General features: G+C 40.4%; 1 protein-coding gene across 2 annotated transcripts in view; it reads right to left on the bottom strand.

Annotated features, from left to right (window-relative positions):
* Window positions 1-21,658, bottom strand: part of RARB (retinoic acid receptor beta) — a 402,464-nt gene extending 380,806 nt beyond the window's left edge. For both annotated transcript variants that reach the window (XR_006192982.1, XM_042903065.1), the window contains exon 1: window positions 21,548-21,658. Coding sequence is in view for 1 of the 2 variants with exons in the window: in XM_042903065.1 (XP_042758999.1) it covers window positions 21,548-21,601 (54 nt within the window). In the remaining variant the exon portion in view is untranslated. The remainder of the gene's footprint in view (window positions 1-21,547) is intronic.
* Window positions 21,659-21,962: the final 304 nt, after the last annotated feature.

The raw sequence follows: 21,962 nt of genomic DNA, 5'->3' as shown, positions 1-21,962 counted from the left end.
TGCAGTTTAATGGAACAGAGAAGTGATTTCTGAACTTTTTAGGGTCTTAATGTTTTCATGTTCCTTTCACTCCAGTGCTAACAGATTTATTTTTTGCTTTAAAATTAATTTCTGGAAGACTTCTTTCTACACTGCAACAATCTTTGAGGTATCTAAACACCCAAGGGAGGTTGGCTTCCATTTCACAAGAAATGGATTTTCTGTGGTTTAGAAAACATGTAAAATCACAGGTTTGGGAGAAGGTGGGATCAGTGGAAGAGAAAGACATACAACTAAGCCAAAATGGTCACGATCAAAAGGGGTGGTTTGATAGAACAAGTGACACAATGCCTTTCAATTGCTTGGAATGTTAGCTACCACTTGAGTCCCATCCCTGTCACTCAAGTTTCCTTTTGCATGTTTATTTGGCAATATGGTGAATGAAGTTTGGCATTTTGCTTTTCCATCTGTGTGGCCTGAAGCAACATTAAGAGCCTCTTTTCAGAAAGTAAGTTTCATGAGGGGCTGAATCGGTTTCATTCATATATAGAGATAAATATATAAACATATAAATATATAATAAATATATAATAAATACATATAAATACCTACCTACCTACCTATATATCTATACTTTTTTTCAAATGAGAGAGAGAGTGTGAGAGAGATAATGCTTGAGCAGGTGAGGGGCAGAGGGAGGAGGGGAGGGAGGGAGGGAGAGAATGAGAGAGAGAGAGAGAGAGAGAGAGAGAGAATGAATACCTCGGGCAGCCTCCATGCTCAGCACAGAGCCCAACGTGGAGCTCGCTCAATCCCGCAACCCTGGGATCATGACCTGAGCTGAAATCAAGAGTCAGATGCTCAACCAACTGAGCCACCCAGGCACCCCCCAACACAAAGGTTTTAATTCCTATTATAGGCATATTAAAAATTAGTGTCTATGTAATATTTTACTCAGTAAATTTATTTTATTTTCAGTAGTTTCTCTTCCATTAAGCAAGGAAGATTTTACATTATGTTGAGACTTGTGAAGCCCAGATTTACTTTGGCCTATTTCTGCACAGAAGTGATATATTCACTGAGCAGACTGGAACATGAAGTTTCAATTACTTCCTAAAAGGAGTAAATTTTTGGCAATAACTACATCCTTTAGCCCATCTGTAAACGCAGATTTACCATGGATTAATCCTCTTCCCTACCCTCAAAAAAGGGCAAAGTTAGGTTGAGGTTGGTTGTCAGAGGAAAACTTTTGAATGAGCCATTTCAGTCTGGAAAATTTCCCCAAAGAAAATAATTTTTAAAAATGGACCTAAGAAAAAACTCGGATGTGAAAGTTATTTTCTGCATCAGTTAAAACAACAACAACCCAAAACAAACAAAGAGACCACTTAAATGCCAAAGATGCATAAAATAATTTGCCTCCGTTCCATAAACTATCACACAGAAACTAAAATAATTATGAAGCATATATTAAAATAATACAAGGAAAATTTCTATAAAGAGATTTTAAGTGCTTTATATGATATACATGAAACGAACTGGAACAAAACCGAAAACTGGTTGAAGAGAGGAGAACTGGATGAGACAGAGAAAATGTAATGCACAAAGGGAGGCAAGTCTGGAAAATGTTCACCATTAATCCTATATTTAAAGCGAACTACAAAGGTGACTCTAAGCCTTCCAGGAAGCCATGCCAAAAAGGAGATGTGATCGCCAAATGATCCTCCGTGACCATGAGATAATTTTTTTCCCCCCCCTCACTAGAAACGTGATTTTTGCGCTATAGAAAACAGAAAAGCTCTTACCCCTGGCATGGCTCATAAAGACACAATTGTGGAATACAGTTAGCAATATCCTGAACAACATTCAACAGGGTAAGCAGCAACAGCGGGCATTTGTAATGGAAAGAAAAAGAGAACCATAATTAAAAACTGACTTTGCGCCATGACTACAATGATATAAAACCGTTTGTGCATATGGACCAAGACCAATAGAAAAGTGAGAAAAACATAGTTTAATTTTCTAGAGTTCTACTTTAGATAGATTACACTCTGATACATTCTGATGTTTCAATGATGGGACATTTACGAGCTATTTCTATTCGGTAAACACAGGCATTAAAAGAAATTATAGGCGAGACTATCTGATAGTTAATACGAGAAAATCATCTAAGTTGTAGTGGTCAATGTCTAAGTATCATTGTACATTTAGTCCTTGAAAACAGAGCTAACTCCCCAACAGGACTGACTAATAGTTTTAAAACCATTACATTGATTTCTACCAATCAAATCTTTCAAAAGGGTAGCAGGAAATCTGGAGAATCATTAGCTTATGAGGGGCCCCAAGAGGCTAGAGTGCTTCCCTCTGTTTGATCTATAAATTGTTAAACTATGAGAGGTTATTTAGTTGCACTTCAAGAATCATATCAAAAAGGTTTCTGACTCCTACTGTGATATTTATGAAGTCATTGGGCAAAAATACTACCTTTACGTCCGAGAAGAGCCAAAGATGAAGAATTATGCAAATGTTAGATTCTGAACACTCAAAACTCTCATCACTGGGGCAATTCGGAAAAGCTGTTTAAATAAGCACTTCCAGAATAACTGCGAGGATTCGGAATTATGTCAACACTTGTCTATTATCCTAAAGGACTCCACATTGCCTGCCCCCCTTCCTTACCTGCATTTACATTAAAGGGGAACCTATACATCAGCAAATTCACAGGATTCCTTGACTTTGTAATCAGAGATGACATGGGGAACTTTTTCCCCAGAGAGTTGTCATCAGAGTACACTACTGTGCCTTGTTACATGGGATTACAGATCATTTAATCTCCACGGAGAGATTGTGATTTAGGAATACAGAATTCCTGGTTGGGAAGGTGCCATTTTTGGTCCTTGGGTAGACGATATAAGCTGATTTAAAGTCTTCTACTGCTCAGCTTCCTTAGTTATTTGTATGCAGTCCAACAAAGTGGTTTAAAAAGCTCGGTATGGATCTTTCCATTTGTCCACCCCTTCCACCACCCCCCACCCCCCACTATGTGTTTTGGAATGAAAATTCACAGTCATCCATTTTGGGATTCTTTCCTTCATTCACCAAAATCAGTTAGACTCTTCCTAATGAAAGAAAAGACATCATCCAAAGTGAAGTTGGAGAAAACGTGGGCTTCACCCTCAACAAGATGACAATTTTACGAGAGGGGAAAATGTTTAAACCACTAAACCCTTATAAGGTGCAACAGCCAAAATTCTTTATTAGAGACACAAAGCTCATACGGTGAGGGTGCAGAGGAAGTAAAGAAGAATTCTGCGGGGAGCTTTCAAAAAAAGGGGAGAGTATTAGAAGCGACATCTGAGTATTTATGCAATGTTGGCACCGGCACTGTGAGTGACAGACAGACAGACAGTCTACGCGAGAACTGGGATCATCTGGGGCTTTTCACACTTTCCCCTCCCACCCCTTTCATTGGACTAAAATGTCCTCTTAACACATGAGACAAACATTAAAGTTGTGCTAGGGTCTTTAATAAATGCTAACCGCTCCTTAGTAACTTTGTGTTTACAGAATTCTTTGTTGTCTTCTACACACTTGAACAGAAGGATAAAGAGAAGCCGATGAAGATGGGCGAGGCCCCGGCACAAATCCATGCAAACCAACCAGTTGCCTCCAGGGAATTAATGGATTCTGACTCGATTTATCACAAGTTTCTGAACCGGATGATTTTTTTTTTTTTTTTTTGATGGCACATCTGGCAACATCATAAAACCTCCAAGTCCCAAGTGATTAGACAGGAATTACTTTTGTAAATCATTTATGACTATTACTGACGTGAGCTCACTCTGAGCAGCAAGCGACAGAAGTAGCCAAGGACAAAGAAAAAAAAAAAATCTGGGGGTGGGGAGAAGATCCTTTCTCTTCGAGATGCCTTTTAGGAAGGGCTGCCATTTATCATCTGAAACTAGAAAATTGCCGTCATTAATAGATTGGAATTAATTAAGCATACCTCAAGGAATCACCCAGCAGTCGCTTTTTCATTTGCCTGTTAAAGAAACACATTCTTTAGTTGAGCAGTTGAAGCTTTCCGTGAAAAAAAATGTGGCACACGGTGACCTCAGAGAGAACTTGCCAGTTAAATATCTCCTGCTGTGCTCTGTAATGCAAGTCCACAAGATGCTTAGGGAATACTTCAGATTTCCCCCCAAAATAAAAACAACCGCACACTAGTGCACAAATCGGGACCTTAATGACCACACAAAAGGCAGCTTCAACATTTGGAAACATCAACGGTCTCCTCCCATCAGCCTTGGAAGAGTGTGTCTGGGGGCTGGGGCTGGGGCTGGGTGGGGAGGGTGAGGGGGTATGTGAGTACATTCACTGACGATTCCTTCCAGCGTCCAAAGAAAACGAACCCAAGTTGAGGAAAATGCATCCTTGAGTCCAGTGGCTTCTGCTGAGGTAGCTGTCCCTCCAGGAGAAAGAGTCTTCGCTCCACATACGACTTTCCACTCCCACTTTCTCTTGGAGGGTTTCGCATTCCCCCCTTCCTCACAACTCCCTGCCTCCCTATAAATATCCCAGACTAAGGTATAAATCGGGTTTAGCAGCAGCTCTGTGCAGGGCACTTCGAGCATTCTTTCTCGCCGTCCTCATGCTGGCCCTACATTCCAGGCAGATAAGATTTGGGCAGAGCAATGCCAAGAGGACAGGGAGTGGTAGGCTGATTTATCCAAGGGACACACAGCTGGGTCACGCGGAGGTTTTTTGGACTCTGAGGTCTATGCTTTTAAATACACTGCTCTACATTTTCCATGATCTGGTGCCCTTTGGCTCATATTCAGAACTGTGCTGTGAGCGAAAACCCTGTTGGGGGTGGGGGGCTGGCCTTTGGCTTCTCCGTCCTTGTCAAGGGAGTATAACCCCAAATTCATGGCTCTTCAAATGCTCACAAAAATCCTTGGCTGAGGGAAAGGGTTTTCATGGAGAAGTGCCTGAAGGCTATGAAGACCATTTATTTATCTTGACAGTCTAATATTTATTTTTGGATTGAGTTCCGACGGTGAGAGAGCTATGTACCTGGAGACATTGTTTGGGACCCCCACAGGGACCTGCTTTCTCTGACTGAGCTGCGGAATGATTAATCTGGCCCACAACGAGGGATGTTATTAAAAACGCAAACACATAAACAGAGTTGGACTTACTGTATGGTTGGGATGTGCTTCACTTGCGCTTCTCCTGAGAGCTGGGCCATTTCCATTTTAGGAGCCCTGTCAACTCTACGGCTGCATGGACCTTCTTCTTCGTGGGACAGGCTTTCAGGACGTCCGGGCAACGCTTATTATCTTATCTCAGGCAATGCATTTTAATGCACTGGCCTCAAGTTGGTTTCAACTCATTTTTCTAATATGGCGAAAACTTGGGTTGCGAGTAACCTGTTCTGCGAGTGTTCCCCCAAACAAGCCAACGTTTCTAATCAATTCGAACTTGATAAGCGAGCGATGTCTCACAATACCAGGGGTATGTGAGGCCAAACGTCACATGATCACCAATGAGCCGATGGTTCGTGAAACTTGCTTTGATATACACGTGCTTTGGATTACAAGCAGGTTTCCAGAATGAATTATGCTTGCAAACCAAGGTTTCACTGTGTTTATTTTCTCATTCCTAAATATACTTCTTTCTAATTTTTAAAAGTGATACATGTACTTTTTTGTAAGTTGTCATAATTTTTTTCCCCCAAATAAAATAGGATATAAGTGAGTTAACTAAAAAGTACTCATCTATTTGTTGTGAAAAAAGAAGATAACAGTTTCTCAAAGATTGATAATTATGATTTTTTTTTTTTTTTTTTTTTTACAAAGTGATGCTAATAACGTTTATAATCCACCTGGAGTCTATTAAAACAGAAGAAGCCTTGGGCACAGGTCAAGTATGTGGATACCCTATGGGACAGGCTTTGAAGAAGCTGAGAGAATAAATTTCCTATTCCAAATTATCTCCTTGGAAACCCTACCACTGCAGAGTCTCTGCCACTGTGGAATCAGGACTTAGCTCAAAAGTTACTATTCCAAAATGCAAATGTCCCTCTGACCTCTGAAGGGCTCATTACTTGGAAACGAAATGGAATCAGGCACAAACACCTTTTTCCTTGTATTTAAAAATTTTTTTTTTAATGTTTTATTTTTGAGAGACAGAGAGAGACAGCATGAGTGGGGAAGGAGCAGAGAGAGAGAGAGGGAGACACAGAATCCAAAGCAGGCTCCAGGACCCGAGCTGTCAGCACAGAGCCCGACGCAGGACTCGAACCCACAAACTGTGAGATCATGACCTGAGCCGAAGTTGGACGCCTGACTGAGCCACCCAGGCGCCCCTGAGCACCCCATTAATGGGACACTTGAAAGACAAGGATACTGATGTAGGTAAGATATTTGTTTCAAGTAAATGCAACTGAATTAGCACAATGAGAAGTCTCCTTTCTTCTAGTTTAGTTAATTCCATGAGCTACCATTTAACGCACTCATTCACACAACAAACATTTAGTGAACGTTTACTATGTGCCAAGCACCGAGCAGCGAGGTGATCGGGGTGAGCATTCCCCCTGAATAAAGATGAAGAAAACATTTTGGATAATCCATGACCCAGAATTTAAAACTATTAATATGCTCCCCAGTCTCTCTGTCCTAAACCCTGAAATAAATATATTTCTGCTAAAATAAAGAATATTAAGTATTCTGAATACTTAACAGTGAAAACTTCGTTCTATTAGCTGTGGAACTTGTCTTTTCTACTGAGCATTTCCCATGTCAATATATTTGTTTCTCCATCAAAATTTTAAAGGTCTGCTTTTTATTTTCATTCTCTACTTTAATCAATCACCTCTTATTACGGAGGAAGTTTGCTTTCAGTTTCTTTGTTTTTTAATTAAACAAATCTGTGCTAATACCTATTTCCCCAAGCACACTAAAACATTTACTTCTTGCAAATAAATTCACAGGAGCAAAAATGCAAAGCCGTCAGTATGAATATTTTAAGGCCCTTGTCATTTCCTGTAAAATTATTCCATAGAAAGGATATATCAATTTTCATTCTCGCCATCAAGGCTGCACGAGTCTTCTTTTCTCTATACAGCCTGAATAACAATGGGATCATTCTTTCAAATCTTTGCCTACTTGTAAGTAAGAAATAAAGTCTTACTTTGCATCTCACTTTCAAATTTGCATTAGTACAATTACTTTTTTTTTCATATTTTGTTCATTTATTTTTAGTGAGAAAATAATGTATCTGGCAGAATCCTAATAGTCAAAGGGTTTCTTTATTTTGTTTTATTTTTTAAATTTACATCCAAATTACTTAGCATATAGGGCAACGATGATTTCAGGAGTAGATTCCTTAGTGCCCCTTACCCATTTAGCCCATCCCCCCTCTCACACCCCCTCCAGTAGCCCTCTGTTTGTCCTCCATATTTATGAGTCTCTTCTGTTTAGTACAATTACTCTTAAGACTCAAATTACAAAAAAATTTTTTTTCACTGTCCATTTGCCTTTTTTTCACTGTCCATTTGCCTTTTTTTCAGAATGGGACTTTTTCGTTTAAGGATACTGCCATCAAGCAATGGATAGAGTGATAGCTTATCTTTTTAAGGTGCATTTAACACCTACAAAAATAAACATATGTGCATGTGGTAGAAAACATGTCACTAAATATTTGACAGTTAGAACTCTATCACCTCTGTTGCGTGCACTCCTGTGCTGCTTCTCGGTCCTATCCACTCATCTATTTTGCTTAACCTCTAGAAGGTATCTATTACCTTGGATTTGTTCTTTATTATTGCCTTGACTTCTTAATGTACAGTTTTGTTACATATATCTTCCAAAAATTGTTTCTCTTGTATTTATAAAAATGTTAACGTCCTGTTGCCAAAAATTGTGTTTAACTCAACACTGTGTTTCTGTGATCTATGCATGTTGATGCCTGTAGCTTCACTTTCTGCGAGGCACACGATTGAATTTAATGACAATGTCACCGCTTAGTTTTTGCATTTGTTCATAAATATTTGGTTGGTATCTAATTTTTTTTTTTTTTTTTTTACAATTTCCAAACAGCACTACCATGAATTTTTTCAACATGAATCGTGGCATTCATATTTAAAAATTTTTTTTTAACGTTTATTTATTATTGAGAGACAGAGAGACAGAGCAGGAGCAGGGGAGGGGCAGAGAGAGGAGGAGACACAGAATCCAAAGCAGGCTCCAGGCTCCCAGCTGTCAGCACAGAGCCCGACGCGGGGCTCGAATTCACAAACCGCGAGATCATGACCTTGGCCGAAGTCGGACGCTCCACTGACTGAGCCACCCAGGCGCCCCGAACCCTGGTATTCATATTAAAGAGCTTCTCTAGGATAGTTACCGAGAAGACAAATGGCTTGATCATAAGAAATCTGCATATTTCAATTTTACAGGATAATGTGAGCCATTTCCAAGATGACGATAGTAATTTAGCCTCTCACCGGCAATATATCTCAGAGTGTCCGTTGACTGACGTTCTCTCCAACATTTGGTTCTGTCACCACACTTACTTCATGTAACTTTCATGGATAGAACATGGCATGCAATGTGGTCCTGAATTGGATTTCCTTAATGATTGGTCTTTTTCTTCCGATTTGTACAAGTTTGTTACACATTTTGTCTTTGCCCGCTGTGTCAGGCCTTGTCTTTTTCTGTTAGTCTGCAGTACTTCTTTGTTTGCCCGACCCTGGACACATCTCTCTGCTCTCTGTCCTCAAAGCAGAGATCGAGAAATCGTGGCCAGTACTAAAGAAGATGTCAGCCTTTGCATCAATAGGTGTATACTTGACCCGTTAGGGATTCAGAACTGAACAAAATATTATCGATAGTGCTACATGCATCCTTTGCTTTATTCTGACCTTGGTTCTGGAATAAGATTTTTTTGTGGAAAAAGAAAGAAATCCCAAAATTGCCTACAGGTCAGAGCAAGAGTCAAGGGTGGTGCGAATCTCACCTCACGTTTTGAAGATTTCCATCAGAACTCACGGAAATCCCTAATCCCTGTTTTGGAAAATATTCCTTTACGCCATTCTGATAAAAGAGGTTTACTAAGTATGCTGAAGGCTGGCTTTCTTGCTTTCTTTTTAAGCATATGGTCATCATTAAAGTGCTATTCACTTTATGAAAGGTCAAGATAAGCTTTTTTTCTTTAAGTATGTTTTTTTGGATTGGCCAACTTCATAACCTTTACGCGATTAATATGAGAGTAGCTTGGTATTAATAGAAGCAAAAACCACAATGCCTGAGAAATGTACACTATTAAACACAGCACTAAAATTCAGCCAAGCATTATTAGATGGTTTCTGAAGAAAAAGTAACCGGAAGAGCCTATATAGGCTCTGGGAAGACAGGAAAGTTCAGCTCTTACCTAAGGTCCCTGACTCTGAGGAGAGCTCATCTGTCAAAGATAACCTCAGATACACACATATTTCTTGGATGTGGTCTCTTGGTGATGAATACAAAATTATTCAGCAGGCCATGGTTACTCGGGCAAAAGAGTCCTTTCCAATACCCAAGTGCAAGATCACCTTCTAGAGGATTCTGGTTTAAAGGGAGATCTTGGCAGGGTACAAACTCTGTAAAGTGAAATCTTCCATATGCCTGGTATGGACTTCTAAGAAATATGGAAAAATGTGTGTGTGTGTGTGTGTGTGTGTGTGTGTGTGTGTGTGTGAACAACCTTTACGTTTTGGAAACGGTTGTGAGAATGTCAGCCCCATGACGGAAAAGGTTTTTGCTTACGACTGGACAGCTTCTGACCGCAGACACTAACAATGACTGCTATTTCTAGGGTTTGCATTGTTACACCACAGTTACAAATACTTAAGCACTGTTAGTGGCCGAGCGCTAGATTGAGTTTATAAGCATCAACTGATGGAGGTCTCATCACAACCCTGTTCTCGGGTGAACAGGATGAACATTTCCTAATGAGTATGGGTCTCTCAGACTGTAAGCTCCCCAAGGCTAAGGGCAGTATCTGAGTAGTACCTCTCATCGGTGCTACATTTTGCCACTCTCCCCAAAATAATAGCCACATAATTTACTGCTGTCATTGGTGCCCACAGGGTCCCAGATAATCACTGTTCGTCTTCCCCAAACTCCCTAGAAGTTTTGTTTTATCCAAACTTCTGTACACCTATGGGTATTTGGCAAAATATCTCAGCCCCAAATTAAAAATATGCACGCTCATCGGTAAGGAGTCATCTTCACCAGTAAAATGGCTTGTGGAGATTTTAACACACATTAAAAAAAAAATAACTGTATAGATGCAGATTTTCAGATTATCAAATTTATCTTATTATACAAGGTGACTCACCCACTTCGCCGAAGGCAAAGGGAACCAGGGCAGGATTTAGTGAGGCCCAGGATCTTTAAATTTATACGTGGTACAAGCTTGGGTGGCTTCCAAAATATTTTAAAAGGGTTTTGGCCGGAAGTAACTAAAAAAATCCCAGATGTAGAGAACTAAGGGGGGTAGATATAAAGACCAGGCCACCGACAGAACTAACGATATGACAAAACTACTCGTAAGTATAAAATCAAGGAGCACAGGGTTGAAGAAAGAGTGCCAGAGGTTGCTGGGTGAGCCAACAGCATGATATTTGAGACAATAAACAACGAATAATTAGAATCATATCACTGCCACTGATAATCTCTCAGTGACAGGACTTGAAATGTGAATTTGTAACGTGAATGCTTCTTCTGGAGAGTCCCACAGGCTCCAATATATAACGGTGACGAGTAGGTAGAGTCATGAGGCAGGGGGTTTAAAATTAAGAACAAAATAGATATTAAAGAAGACATGGAAAGGTCAAGAAAGGGGGTGGGAATTTAGGATCCAAGGATAGGACCCAAATAAAACCAGAGGATTAGAGATACACTCATTAAAAAAAAAAAAATTAGTGTATATTTCTTTTTGAGAGAGAGAGAGAGAGAGAGAGAGAGAATGAATGCATGCATGCTGGGGAGGGACAGAGAGAGAGGGAGACCCAGAATCCAAAGCAGGCTCCAGGCTCTGAGCTGTTCAGCAGAGAGCCCAGCGCAGGGCTCGAACTCATGCCGTGAGATCACGACCTAAGCCGAATTCGGATGCTTCACGGATTGAGCCACCCAGGTGCCCCAAGAGAGGCACCTGTTTTTTAAAAAAAATATGATCACTGTGATTCATGACCATGGACGTGGAGCCACTAGAATCAAGGAAGGCTGGCTATAAAGGAAAACAAAAACAAAAACTTGCCTGAAATAGAATTAGTCTAAGCCAAAGCAACCACATAATTCAGAAAAAGAGTTATTGTGAGCATAGAATGATGAGAAAATAGCTAAATAACTCGATACTTTCAGAGGAGGGAGAGATCAAAAGCATAGTTTTTCCTTCTTCGGTGACAGGAAGGTGTAGTTCCAAATTAGAAGCCTTATTAGTTTCCTAGGGCAACTAATAACGAAGGACCACAAACAGCCCTGGATACTAAAAGTACCCCCAAATTAAGGTGCAGGCAGGCTTGCTTCTGAAGGCTGTGAGGAAAAATCTGTTCCATGACACTCTGCTAGTTTCTGCTCATTTGCTGGCAATCGTTAGCATTCTTTGTCTTCCGGAAGCCTAACACGAACCTTCACACGGCGCTCTCTCCCTATCTCCCTTTTTGTGTCCAGATTTCCTCCCTTCATAAGGACATAGTCGTACTGGATTAGGACCCACCCTAACGACTTCATCTTAACTCGATCATCTGAGAAGACTCTGTTTTTAAAAGTAAATTTATATTCATGGATACTGAGGGTTAAGACTTCAACATCTTTTGGGATATGCCATTCAATCTATAACAGTTCCAAGCTTTGTCCTGATAAATCCTAAGATGAGGTGCATAGGAGGTAGCATTTTTTTTTGTTCAAGTATAATTAATACCGTGTTACATTAGTTTTAGTTATACAATATAATGATTCAAAAATTCTATATGTTTCTATATGCCCATCACAGTAAGTGTACCCTTAATCCCGTTCACCTATTTCATCCACCACCATATCTTTTCTCTCTAGCAACCACAAGTTTGTTCTCTATATTTAAGTCTGTCTGTGGTCTCCTTTTTTCTTTGTTTGCTTAAGTTCCACATAGGAGCGAAATCATAATTGTCTTTCTGACAGATTTATTTCACTTAGTATTATACCCTCTAAATCAATCCATGTTGTTGAAATGGCAAAATTTAATTCTTTTTTATACTTTAATAATATTCCTGTGTGTATACACACCCTGTATCTTTATTCGTTCATCTGTAGATGGACCTTTGGGTTGCTTCTATATCTTGGCCATAGTAAATAATGTTGCAATAAACATAGGGGTGCACATACCTTTCCACATTAGTGTTTTCATTTTCTTTGGGTAAATACTCACTAGTGAAATCACTGGGTCATATGGTAATTCTACGTTTAATTTTTTAAGGAACCTCCATAGTGTTTTCCACAGTGGCTGTACCAGTTTGCATTCCCACCAACAGTGCACAAGGGTTCCTTTTTCTCCCCATCTTTGCCAACACTTGTTATTTCTTGTGTTTTTTATTTTAGCCATTCTGAAAGGTATAGGGTGCCAGTTCACTGTTATTTTGATTTGCATTTTCCCAATGGTTAGGGATGTTGAGCATCTTTTGGAGGTAGAGAATCTGACCTGACACACAAGAACCATTTACTTGGATAAATTTACCCAGCAAACCATCAGAGACACTCTAAGGTGCCTACTCCAAATACCTAACACGTATATGTTAAATAAAGATTGGAAGAGTAAATTCATGAATAAAGATACATTTCATTCCCTTTTGTACACCTTGGAGACACTGTTTACCCATCAAGAAATAGAGGCAAGTGCTAGATGGCTCTTTGCTAACCCCACATGCCTTCCAAGATGGGAAACTTCAAACACTTTCCGACTGTCCATCGTTCTTCCGCATATGGCTTTCCCCAGGGCCATGCCCATTGGCCCATGCCTGGCATAACCATCGGATTTGGTTTTACAAACTTTTTCCTGTCCACGTCCCTTACAAACTTCCTCTCAGTGGCTAGAACGTTTACGTTCAAAGCAGTTTAGTTGACCCTGTTAATTATTTTTCACTCATTCATTCATGTATGCATCCATCCATCCACTCATTCCAGTAATCTTCAAGATGTAATGCTTCTTTTAATAACATGTTTTATAACATCTGCTTTACTATTTCCAAATGAAAGCCATAGATAATATAGCCCACCCACACATATAATTTCCAAGAAATCAATATATGGCCCTGACTGCAATATCAAGGATGAATTCAAAGTAATTTATAATAAAATAATAGCTATTTCAAAGTATAAATGTCCAGGCATAAAGAAGTGGTAACATGCTTGCCTCAATATGCAGAATTAAAGTGATTATTTTACCTACAAATGCAGACTGATAAAAACGTGGTGTGAGTAAGTCTATTAATGAAGAATACCCTGTCGTCAGGACAATCATGTCGACATGATTACCTGAAATAGTAAATAACTCTGAGAAACATTCCTTTTTAATTTTTTTAGGGGTGCCTGGGTGGCTCAGTTGGTTGGGCGACTGACTTCGGCCGAGGTCATGATCTCACAGTTTGTGAGTTCGAGCCCTGCATTGGGATCTGTGCTGACAGCTCAGAGCCTGAAGCCTGCTTCAGATTCTGTGTCTCCCCCTCTCTCTACCCCTCCCCTGCTCATGCTCTGTGTCTCTCAATAATAAATAAATATTAAAAAAAAAGAAAAAATTCAAGTTTATTTATCTATTTATCTATTTATTTATAGAGCACGCCTAAGTGGGGAGGAGCAGAGAGAGAAGGAGAGACAGGGAATCCCAAGCACACTCCACAGTGTCAGTGCAGAGCCTGATCCGGGGCTCAAACTCACGAACCACGAGATCATGACCTGAGCTGAAGTCAGAAGCTTAACCGACTGAGCCACCCAGGTGCCCCTTAGAAACGTCCCAAACAGAAAAAAAGAGCAGCCTACTCTCCATCTGCACAGCAGTTATAGCTCTAAATAATTTACAGTATAACAAATTCATGTAATAGTTTGCATTTATATGTAAAAATGAGTTATGGCTAAGTTCAGTTAAACATAATTTATCTGGGAGGGAGGGTTCTTAACATGAACGTCTGGTGGGACGGTGGGAAGTCAATGAGGGTATGAGGTAATTCTTTACTTTTTGCAACTACTGTGCACAGTGCCCGACATCCAGCCTCGTAGCCCCTGCCCCCTAAATGCCTACGGTGCTGCCAATCATCGTGACATCCAAAAGGACATCCACAAATTGTCGAAATCTCCCATCAGCAAGAACTATTGATTTGGTCATTCTGTGAACCTTAAATGAGATGCCACTGTGTGCCAGGCATCAGGTTAACACGGGAGTAGAGGGGGGAAAGCTAGGAAAACAACTAAAGATAGCAGAAACGGGACGCGTATAGTAAATCAACATATGCACAGCAGGTACGTGGGTGGGAGGGGTTGTTACAAGCTTTATGAAATCTAACACCTTACAGAGCAGAGAACAGAGTTTTAGATCTAAGTGGTTTTAGGTGATTATGATTTCCCCATAGCAGTGCAAGATCTTTAAAGACAGATACAGTGTTTTAAAAACCTTTGCATCGCCTCAACGTCTGCATCTAACACGGATGGGTGAAAAGAAGAGATTGGTCAGAGCCAGAATTCAAACCCGGTCCCGTCATTTTTGTCTGAGCAACCTTAGGAAAGTTGGTTAGCTCAGTCTTTGTTTCACTATTTCTCTTTTCCAGGTGGTAGACAGAGGTAATGCATGTAGCACACTACGTGAGTGGCAGCTCTTTTATTTATTAATTTATTTTTGATTAAAGAAAAATTATTTTTGAGAGAGCCAGAGCCAGAGAGAGTATGAGCAGGGAAGGGGCAGAGAGAGGGAGAGAGGAAATCCCAAGCAGGTTCCATGCTGTCAACGGGGAGCCTGACATGTGTCTCGATCTCACGGACCATGAGATCGTCATCCGGGCCCAAGTCAAAAGTCAGACACTTAACTGACTGAGTCACCCAGGTGCCCCACCCCCAATTAAAAAAATTTTTTTTAAAGTTTATATATTTATTTTTGACAGCGCACATGAGAAGAGGAGGGGCTGAGAGAAGAAGAGAGAGGTGACAGTTCTTTTCAATCTTATTCTCATGGCAAAGTAAAAAAGTAAGAGTGCTGATGGCACCACCGGCCAGTGGTTGGTCTGGTGGCCTCGAGTTCTGGGAGGTGGCCTGGAGATCACATTACAGGGTTAGAGTCTCTCTCTTTCTCTTGTCTGTCTAGTTTCCTCCTTCCTTCTCTCCTCTCTTCCTTCCTTCCCATACAACCCTCCTCCCCCTTCTCTCTCTCTCTCTCTCTCTCTCCCATTTAAATGACCAAAACACCATTCAAATGTTGGTGGGAGTCAAAATAGAAAAACCGAGAAACAAAGACAGAGGAAGGGGGCTGTCTCACCGTGATGACACAGAATAAATCACCAGAGCTTCTGTGACACTGCTGGGCGACACCTTGTGAAGATGGCCCAGGGGGCAGCCATCTGGTGCTAATTCTACCTGTCCTCATGTTAGTCTACCTGTATGGAGTTTAATTTCCTATCACTCAAGGTTATATGGACGAGTTTTCCATCAGTAGGACCAAAATAGCTCATCTGAAATGTACAGGAGCTGTAGATTGATGAATTCATCAAGACAAATTTGGAACACATGGAAAGTCTCGTATCTCATAGCCAACTCAGAGCTATTATGGTGATTCCAATTTTCATAGGCTCAATTTTCCTAAGATCAAAAATGCTCTTTTAAAATGTCTCTGTTTAACTATCTAATAAACAGAATATCTAAAGGAATCTAATATTACGTCTAAACCATTAATCTCTCTCTTTTCTCCATTTTTGGTCTTTTTTTGGGTATATATTCTTTCAAACATGCTCTCCTTAGGAATAATCATTGGCAAGAATAAGTCAGCGGAAAATCCATTCCTGTTTTTATGATCGCCTCTGTGGACTGAGAGCCTATTTCTATTCAAGAACGCACTTCCCGAGTTGAGACTCTCCTTTGGGCATTGTAGTTAATTTGACGAAATTGAACAATAATCTTTTTGTTTCTAATTCATGTTCACATATTCCTGATCCCTTTGGGGTAAAGTTCAACAAACAGAATGAACCCAGCTCCTCATTAGAACTATTCAAAGGATTACATGTTGGACTCGACCAGAGTCTGGGGAAATTGTAAAGACATCAAGAAGAAGACACAAAGATTCCTCTATTATTGGGGAAGAGAGGCATCGCATTCAAGTAATCAATACCTGTCCAGTCTTGAGGAATACACTCTTACCTATGACATATGTGGCTGTAGGCCTAAGACCGCTAAAAGTGTTTAATCATGCCCAAAACATAAACTATTTCTAAAATATTCAGGTGAAAGCCTTGGACCTCCCTAAGCCTCAGAAATTTAGAGATACTCACTGACCAAAGGCAGAGGAAATGAGCAAAATTGTTATACTCTGTTTACTCAAATTCCTAGCAAGTTTCTTTTACTTTATCTTATTTTTATCTGGCCTAGAAAAAGATTTAGAATGCATGTATGTGGACCATACTATTGTATTTGGCATTCCCTAAACACTAACAATTTACTAAGCTCCAGACATGTTGAAACTGGAGATGATTTCTGTCCAGCAGGGTCCTTGTGTATGTTTAAGGACAATAGGAATTAACTCGGTTTTAGTTACCATCAATCTGCCTGTATTTAATATCATGGTTTCTCTTTAAGAAAAGATACAGAAATAATACTAACTTTATGCCGCATCATTGTGAACTCTGAGACTCAGTCTGTCTCTCCAAAAGGCTGCGAGTTTTTAAAGTAAATACCCTATTTTCCCTACTTTGTGATTTTGACAGGAGAGCGCTTTCTGAAGAAGCAGGGAAAAGAGCTCCCATTTTAAGATTCTGGAGTTAAACTGAGAGTCTCTGAAGCCAAAACTGTTAATAATATTTTCCAGCTTACAACAACCTATAAAAAAGCACATGTGTGGCAATAAAACAGAACAAGCAACCATGAAAGGAACATAAAGAGAGACAGACGGACAGTTGTCCAATTTTCACAGAGAGCTCTGGAACATTAAATTTTGAGTGTTCCCTGGCATAGTATATCAGGCTTTCTTCCTGTTGGGAGTCATGCTTGCCTGGCGGTGACAGGCTCTGTGTCTGTAGGACAGAGCCGAGCAGAGGCATCCACAGTGACTTCCTGACAATGGGATCCACCCTCGGTTCCTATGTTGGTGAAAAATGACAGCTGCTTTCACAGTAATGGGTGGAACTAAAGAGGTTGTGAAGTCCTTTAAATGTCCTTCGTCTCCAAAAGCTCCCTGAAGTATCATGGAAAAGAGATACCCGTGGTGGAGTTGTGGGAGGTTAAGTTGGCCTTGTTACCCAACACAGTGGGAAGGACATTCGTGTAGGGACCCCCGGGATTTGGGGGCTTGGAATCTGGTGCCACCATTAACGAGCTGTATTGGCTTTTTACTTTTTCGAAGCCTCTCAGTCTTCATCTGCAAAATGGAACTGCTGTTAATGGCTCGGCAGAGATCTCAGGAGGCGATTAAAAAAGATTAAGGGACACCTGGGTGACTCAGTTGGTTAAGCGTCCGACTCTTGGTTTTGGCTCAGGTCACGATCTCATGGCTTGTGAGTTTGAGTCCCGCGTAGGGCTCTGCACGGCTGGGATGCTCTCTCTCCCTCTCTCTCTCTCTCTCTGTCCTTCCCCTACTGGCACTCTCTCCCTCTCAAAATAAGTAAACTTGGGGGAAAAAAAAGATTAGGAATGATATACATTCAGTGCTCAGTGGATTATACACAGGGTGCTCAATACATGGTAATGGTAGTTTTTATTACTTACCTGAACTCTCTTTTCTAAAATGTCTGGTTTCTAACCTCATGGGGACTTCAAAATGTAAAAAATTTATGCCAGAATACAAAGGCAAGAACATGCATGCATAGGAGATTTTTTAAGTTCACTTCTCTTTTGCACATATTTATTGTCATTTAGGTCAGAAAGTTCTGGAGAGCAGAATTTCTAAAAAGTGGCCACATCTTTCCCTCAGAATTATGAGTGGTCACAAATGGTCATACCAATGGCCAGGTACTCCTGCTGCAGAACTGGGTCCAAAATTGGCACAAATCAAGAAAAGATGGGCTGTTTGGTTGTAAAGGGCACGAGGACCAGGAGAACACTGGAGTTGTAATATACAGAATCCACACCTGCCAGAGCTGAAAAGGCTTTGGAGATGATCTGAATTCACCCCTTTATAAATCAACTTTTCTTTCCAATTCACACCCTACCATTGTCCTTAAACGACTTGAATATTATTACTATAAAGGACATAAATAAACGTTATTTACATGAAATCACATTACAGTAAATTACATTACAATAACATTAATTACGTGACCATAATTGTAATTACAATAATGTAACAAAAAGTTATAATGTAACAAAAAGTTACATTACATTATAATAAACATCATAAAGACTTTAAATAAACATAGTTCAGAGTTGATGAAAGAAAAATCCACAGAGGCTAAATGACCGTAAATGAGACTGTAGGTCAAGGACATGTCAGTAGGTGGGAAGGGGAACGTGCATCCTATAGGAAGGAAGAGGTTAATGTGCAGAGTTCAGGTTCTGGCCTAGGAGAACAGGCCGACCAGAGAATCAGAACTGAATGGTGGGAGGTGTCAGAATGGGTATAATACCAGTAGCTGCTATGGAAATTGTTCTCACTAGATCTTGAAGTAGAAGGTTCTTGAGCCTTTCTAATTACAAGGTGCTGAAAGAACCCTGTCACCGGGGCAGGGAAATTTATTCTTTCTGGCTGAGCTGCAGAATCTAGAGGTGTATAGGTTATGAAAGAAACATCGGCAAATCCCACGGCTCAATGACAGGATCCTCTTTATGGAGTCATTCCCCAACACGCATTCCAGATTAGCTGGCTTTTTCACCCAAGTATGTGTTTTGCTAGTTATTGAGACTTTCTAGAATTCAGCTACCTCCCTAAGTAACCTCAATACGTGAATAAAACTTGACGTTTAATTTTAGCCAAGAGAAAGTCTGCCTTTAGCTTTTAAGACCTTACCCTTGTTCCCAGTCTTTCTAAACCCCAGGCTGTAAAGAAGACGAAGACAACTCTCTATACAAGGGCCGACTAACAGACCGCACATCAACACTGGCTTCTATTAGTGATTTCATCTGAGTGGCTTTCATGTGCTTTGTCTGTAGCAAGAAATCATAAAGTAAGACATTAGCTACCAAGTTAGCCCATTTTGATGTTTCCAGCCTGAACTCTCAGTACCTCGCCCTTTTTCTGCCACTCCCCCAGCCACTTTGCAATGTACAAGTTACTCGCATCCTCTCCCCAAGGCCCTCAGAAAAACATTGTAATTATTTACACCCTCCCCCTTTTCTGAACTGCAAAACTGCTATTAATTTGTGGGCTACCTGGGATCTAACATTGTAGCATGAAAGCAGCCATAGACAATATGTAAACAAACGAATGGGGCTGTGTCCCAATAAAACTTTATTTATAAAAACAGATGGCAGGCTGGATTTGGCCCACAGGCTGTAGTTTGCCAAGCACTGCTCTATAGAATTCTTAGACTTAAAAATATCTGCAAGCAGATGGGTGAGGGATTTGTATATTGAAAGTGTGCTCAAGTGTTCATGGATGCTAATTCAGCATAAAGATCTTACTATCCTCTGTATTTCCCTTAAAATAAGTACCTAAAGAAACCCAAAGATGCTGGGACCTCGGGGCTACGGCTGTCTAAGGGTTTGCCAACTGCAAGATTAGATCACTCAGGACGGGGATAATACTGTCTTAACTCCTTAGCTAAATCTACAAAATATACTTGTGATCTGAGGAAAGAAATACATTAGAATGTGCTATCCATCAGACTGCCTGAGCTATGGAATTAGGTACAGACGCTCCTGGGTGAAATTTTAATAGCTTTAACAATCATTTAGTCAGACTCCTTCATGTGTTAGAGGAATATAACTTCATTTGATCATTTGCATGTTGGATGAACAGGGTTTGAACTGGCACTTGGGGTCAGCAAGAGATTTTGAATACAGGCATTTTTTCTATTTCTCCTGACAGTGAAGAAACTACTTTGGCTATATCTATTTTCCATTTGAACTTGAGAAGCATGGGAGAATGTTATTAAGCAACTGAAAAGCCTGTATTGGTCCCACATTCTGGCCACAACACAGAAAGGAAGACTTATCATCAGGTCATTCCAGGAAGGAAAACCAGTCAGTATGCACCAGGCATGATAATACTGTGAGGGCAATCAACATCCCTGGAGTAAAATTCTGTCCATGCATCTAGCTATCTACCCAAACATCCAGACCATCTGAATATCTAAACTATTTTTGAAGGTACTGGACCATTTGCTGAGAATCCCCAGTTAGGTGGAATAAGCTACCTGCTCCCAGGGAGCTAACAATGTAGCAGAAGGAAGAAGTGAAGGCACAAAGACCACAAAACCACAACAATGAAGGCAATACTTCAAGAGTAACTTTCAAGTAACAAGCCAGTATCTGGAGGAACTCATTAAAGAACAGCAAGATGTGAAATAATCACCAGGTAGAGCTCTCAAGAGCTCCTGTTGAGCTACGAAAGAACCTGGAGAAGGTGCTACGGTGCCATGATGCAGCCCGCTGGAATAAATGTGCTTTTTCACCTCCAGGTACTCAACTGCCCAACCTACTTCTCAATAGGTTGGGCAAGAGCTCATTGGCAAGACCTCACGACAGCTTGTCCTTAAACAGGCAGAACATTCAAAACAAAACAAAACAAAACAAAACAACCAAATCACATAATATGGATGCTTTCTATAACTAAGTCATATCAGTCTTGAAGAATTCTAACTCTACTTTTATTTTATAGTACTTTCTACCCAACATTCTAGAGAAGATCAGAGGTAAGACGCAGCTTAATACAGAATCAAAAGTGGATGAAGACACTCAAAAAAGCTTATGTGATATGAATTAAATAATTAAAGATACTGTCTGTACCCAGGAAAAGAGCTAGAGATTCAAGGAGACCTCACAGTCAAAACTTATGTTAAATTCAGGATTATCATTAATGATTTTTACAGTATCATCTTCTAATTCACTGTTCAGTTTTTAGCAAGTGGCCAACTTCTTCAAGAACGTTGGTCATAGCCGCCGATTCCTTTTTGTTTACATTTTATATAAGAAAGCAAAATACAACATAGCTCTGAACAGACCAAATTCGAAACCGCACCATGTATCAAGATTCAAATTGTATTTCTGCAGCAGAACTAAAAGTATAATTCCAGACCGAGAGAAACCAAAACCCAACAAAATGAGAACTCACCTTGGATATGAAGCATCCTGTTTTCTCACATCCATTAAGCCCAGCAGCCAAGATAAAAAAAAAAAAAAACAAAACAGCAAGATGCAGTGGTACTTACTTGCAGGTGATGGGGTGCTGCACCCACTTGGCGGAGGGTGACCATGAAGGCCATGGAGGGGAGGCAGGGAAAGTCCCCCGATGACCGGTGGAAAGAGTAACGGGTAGGGTGCGGCTGGATAGTGAGTCATGTGTCCATTCACTGCCGGGACAGGACATGCGTGGCTACTGGTGGTCATGTTTCGGGCCTCACACGATGAAAAGTGTTCTGGGGTGGGCACACATCACTCCAGGTCTTGAACCAAAGTGAGGGAGGTCAATTCAGGGCAAGGGTTGAGGGTGAGCTGTCTTCTGGGGCAAAGGCAAAACAGTTCAATGTATGACCATCTTGCAGTTTAAAGATCCAGAACTGCTAACTCTGTAAGGAAAAAAAAACAAAACAACAATATATATATATATGTATATATATATATATA

This window comes from Panthera leo, chromosome C2, assembly GCF_018350215.1.
Source record: "Panthera leo isolate Ple1 chromosome C2, P.leo_Ple1_pat1.1, whole genome shotgun sequence".
NCBI lineage: Eukaryota > Metazoa > Chordata > Mammalia > Carnivora > Felidae > Panthera > Panthera leo.
Note: the sequence above shows the minus strand (reverse complement) of the source record. Positions and strands in the feature narration are given on the sequence as shown.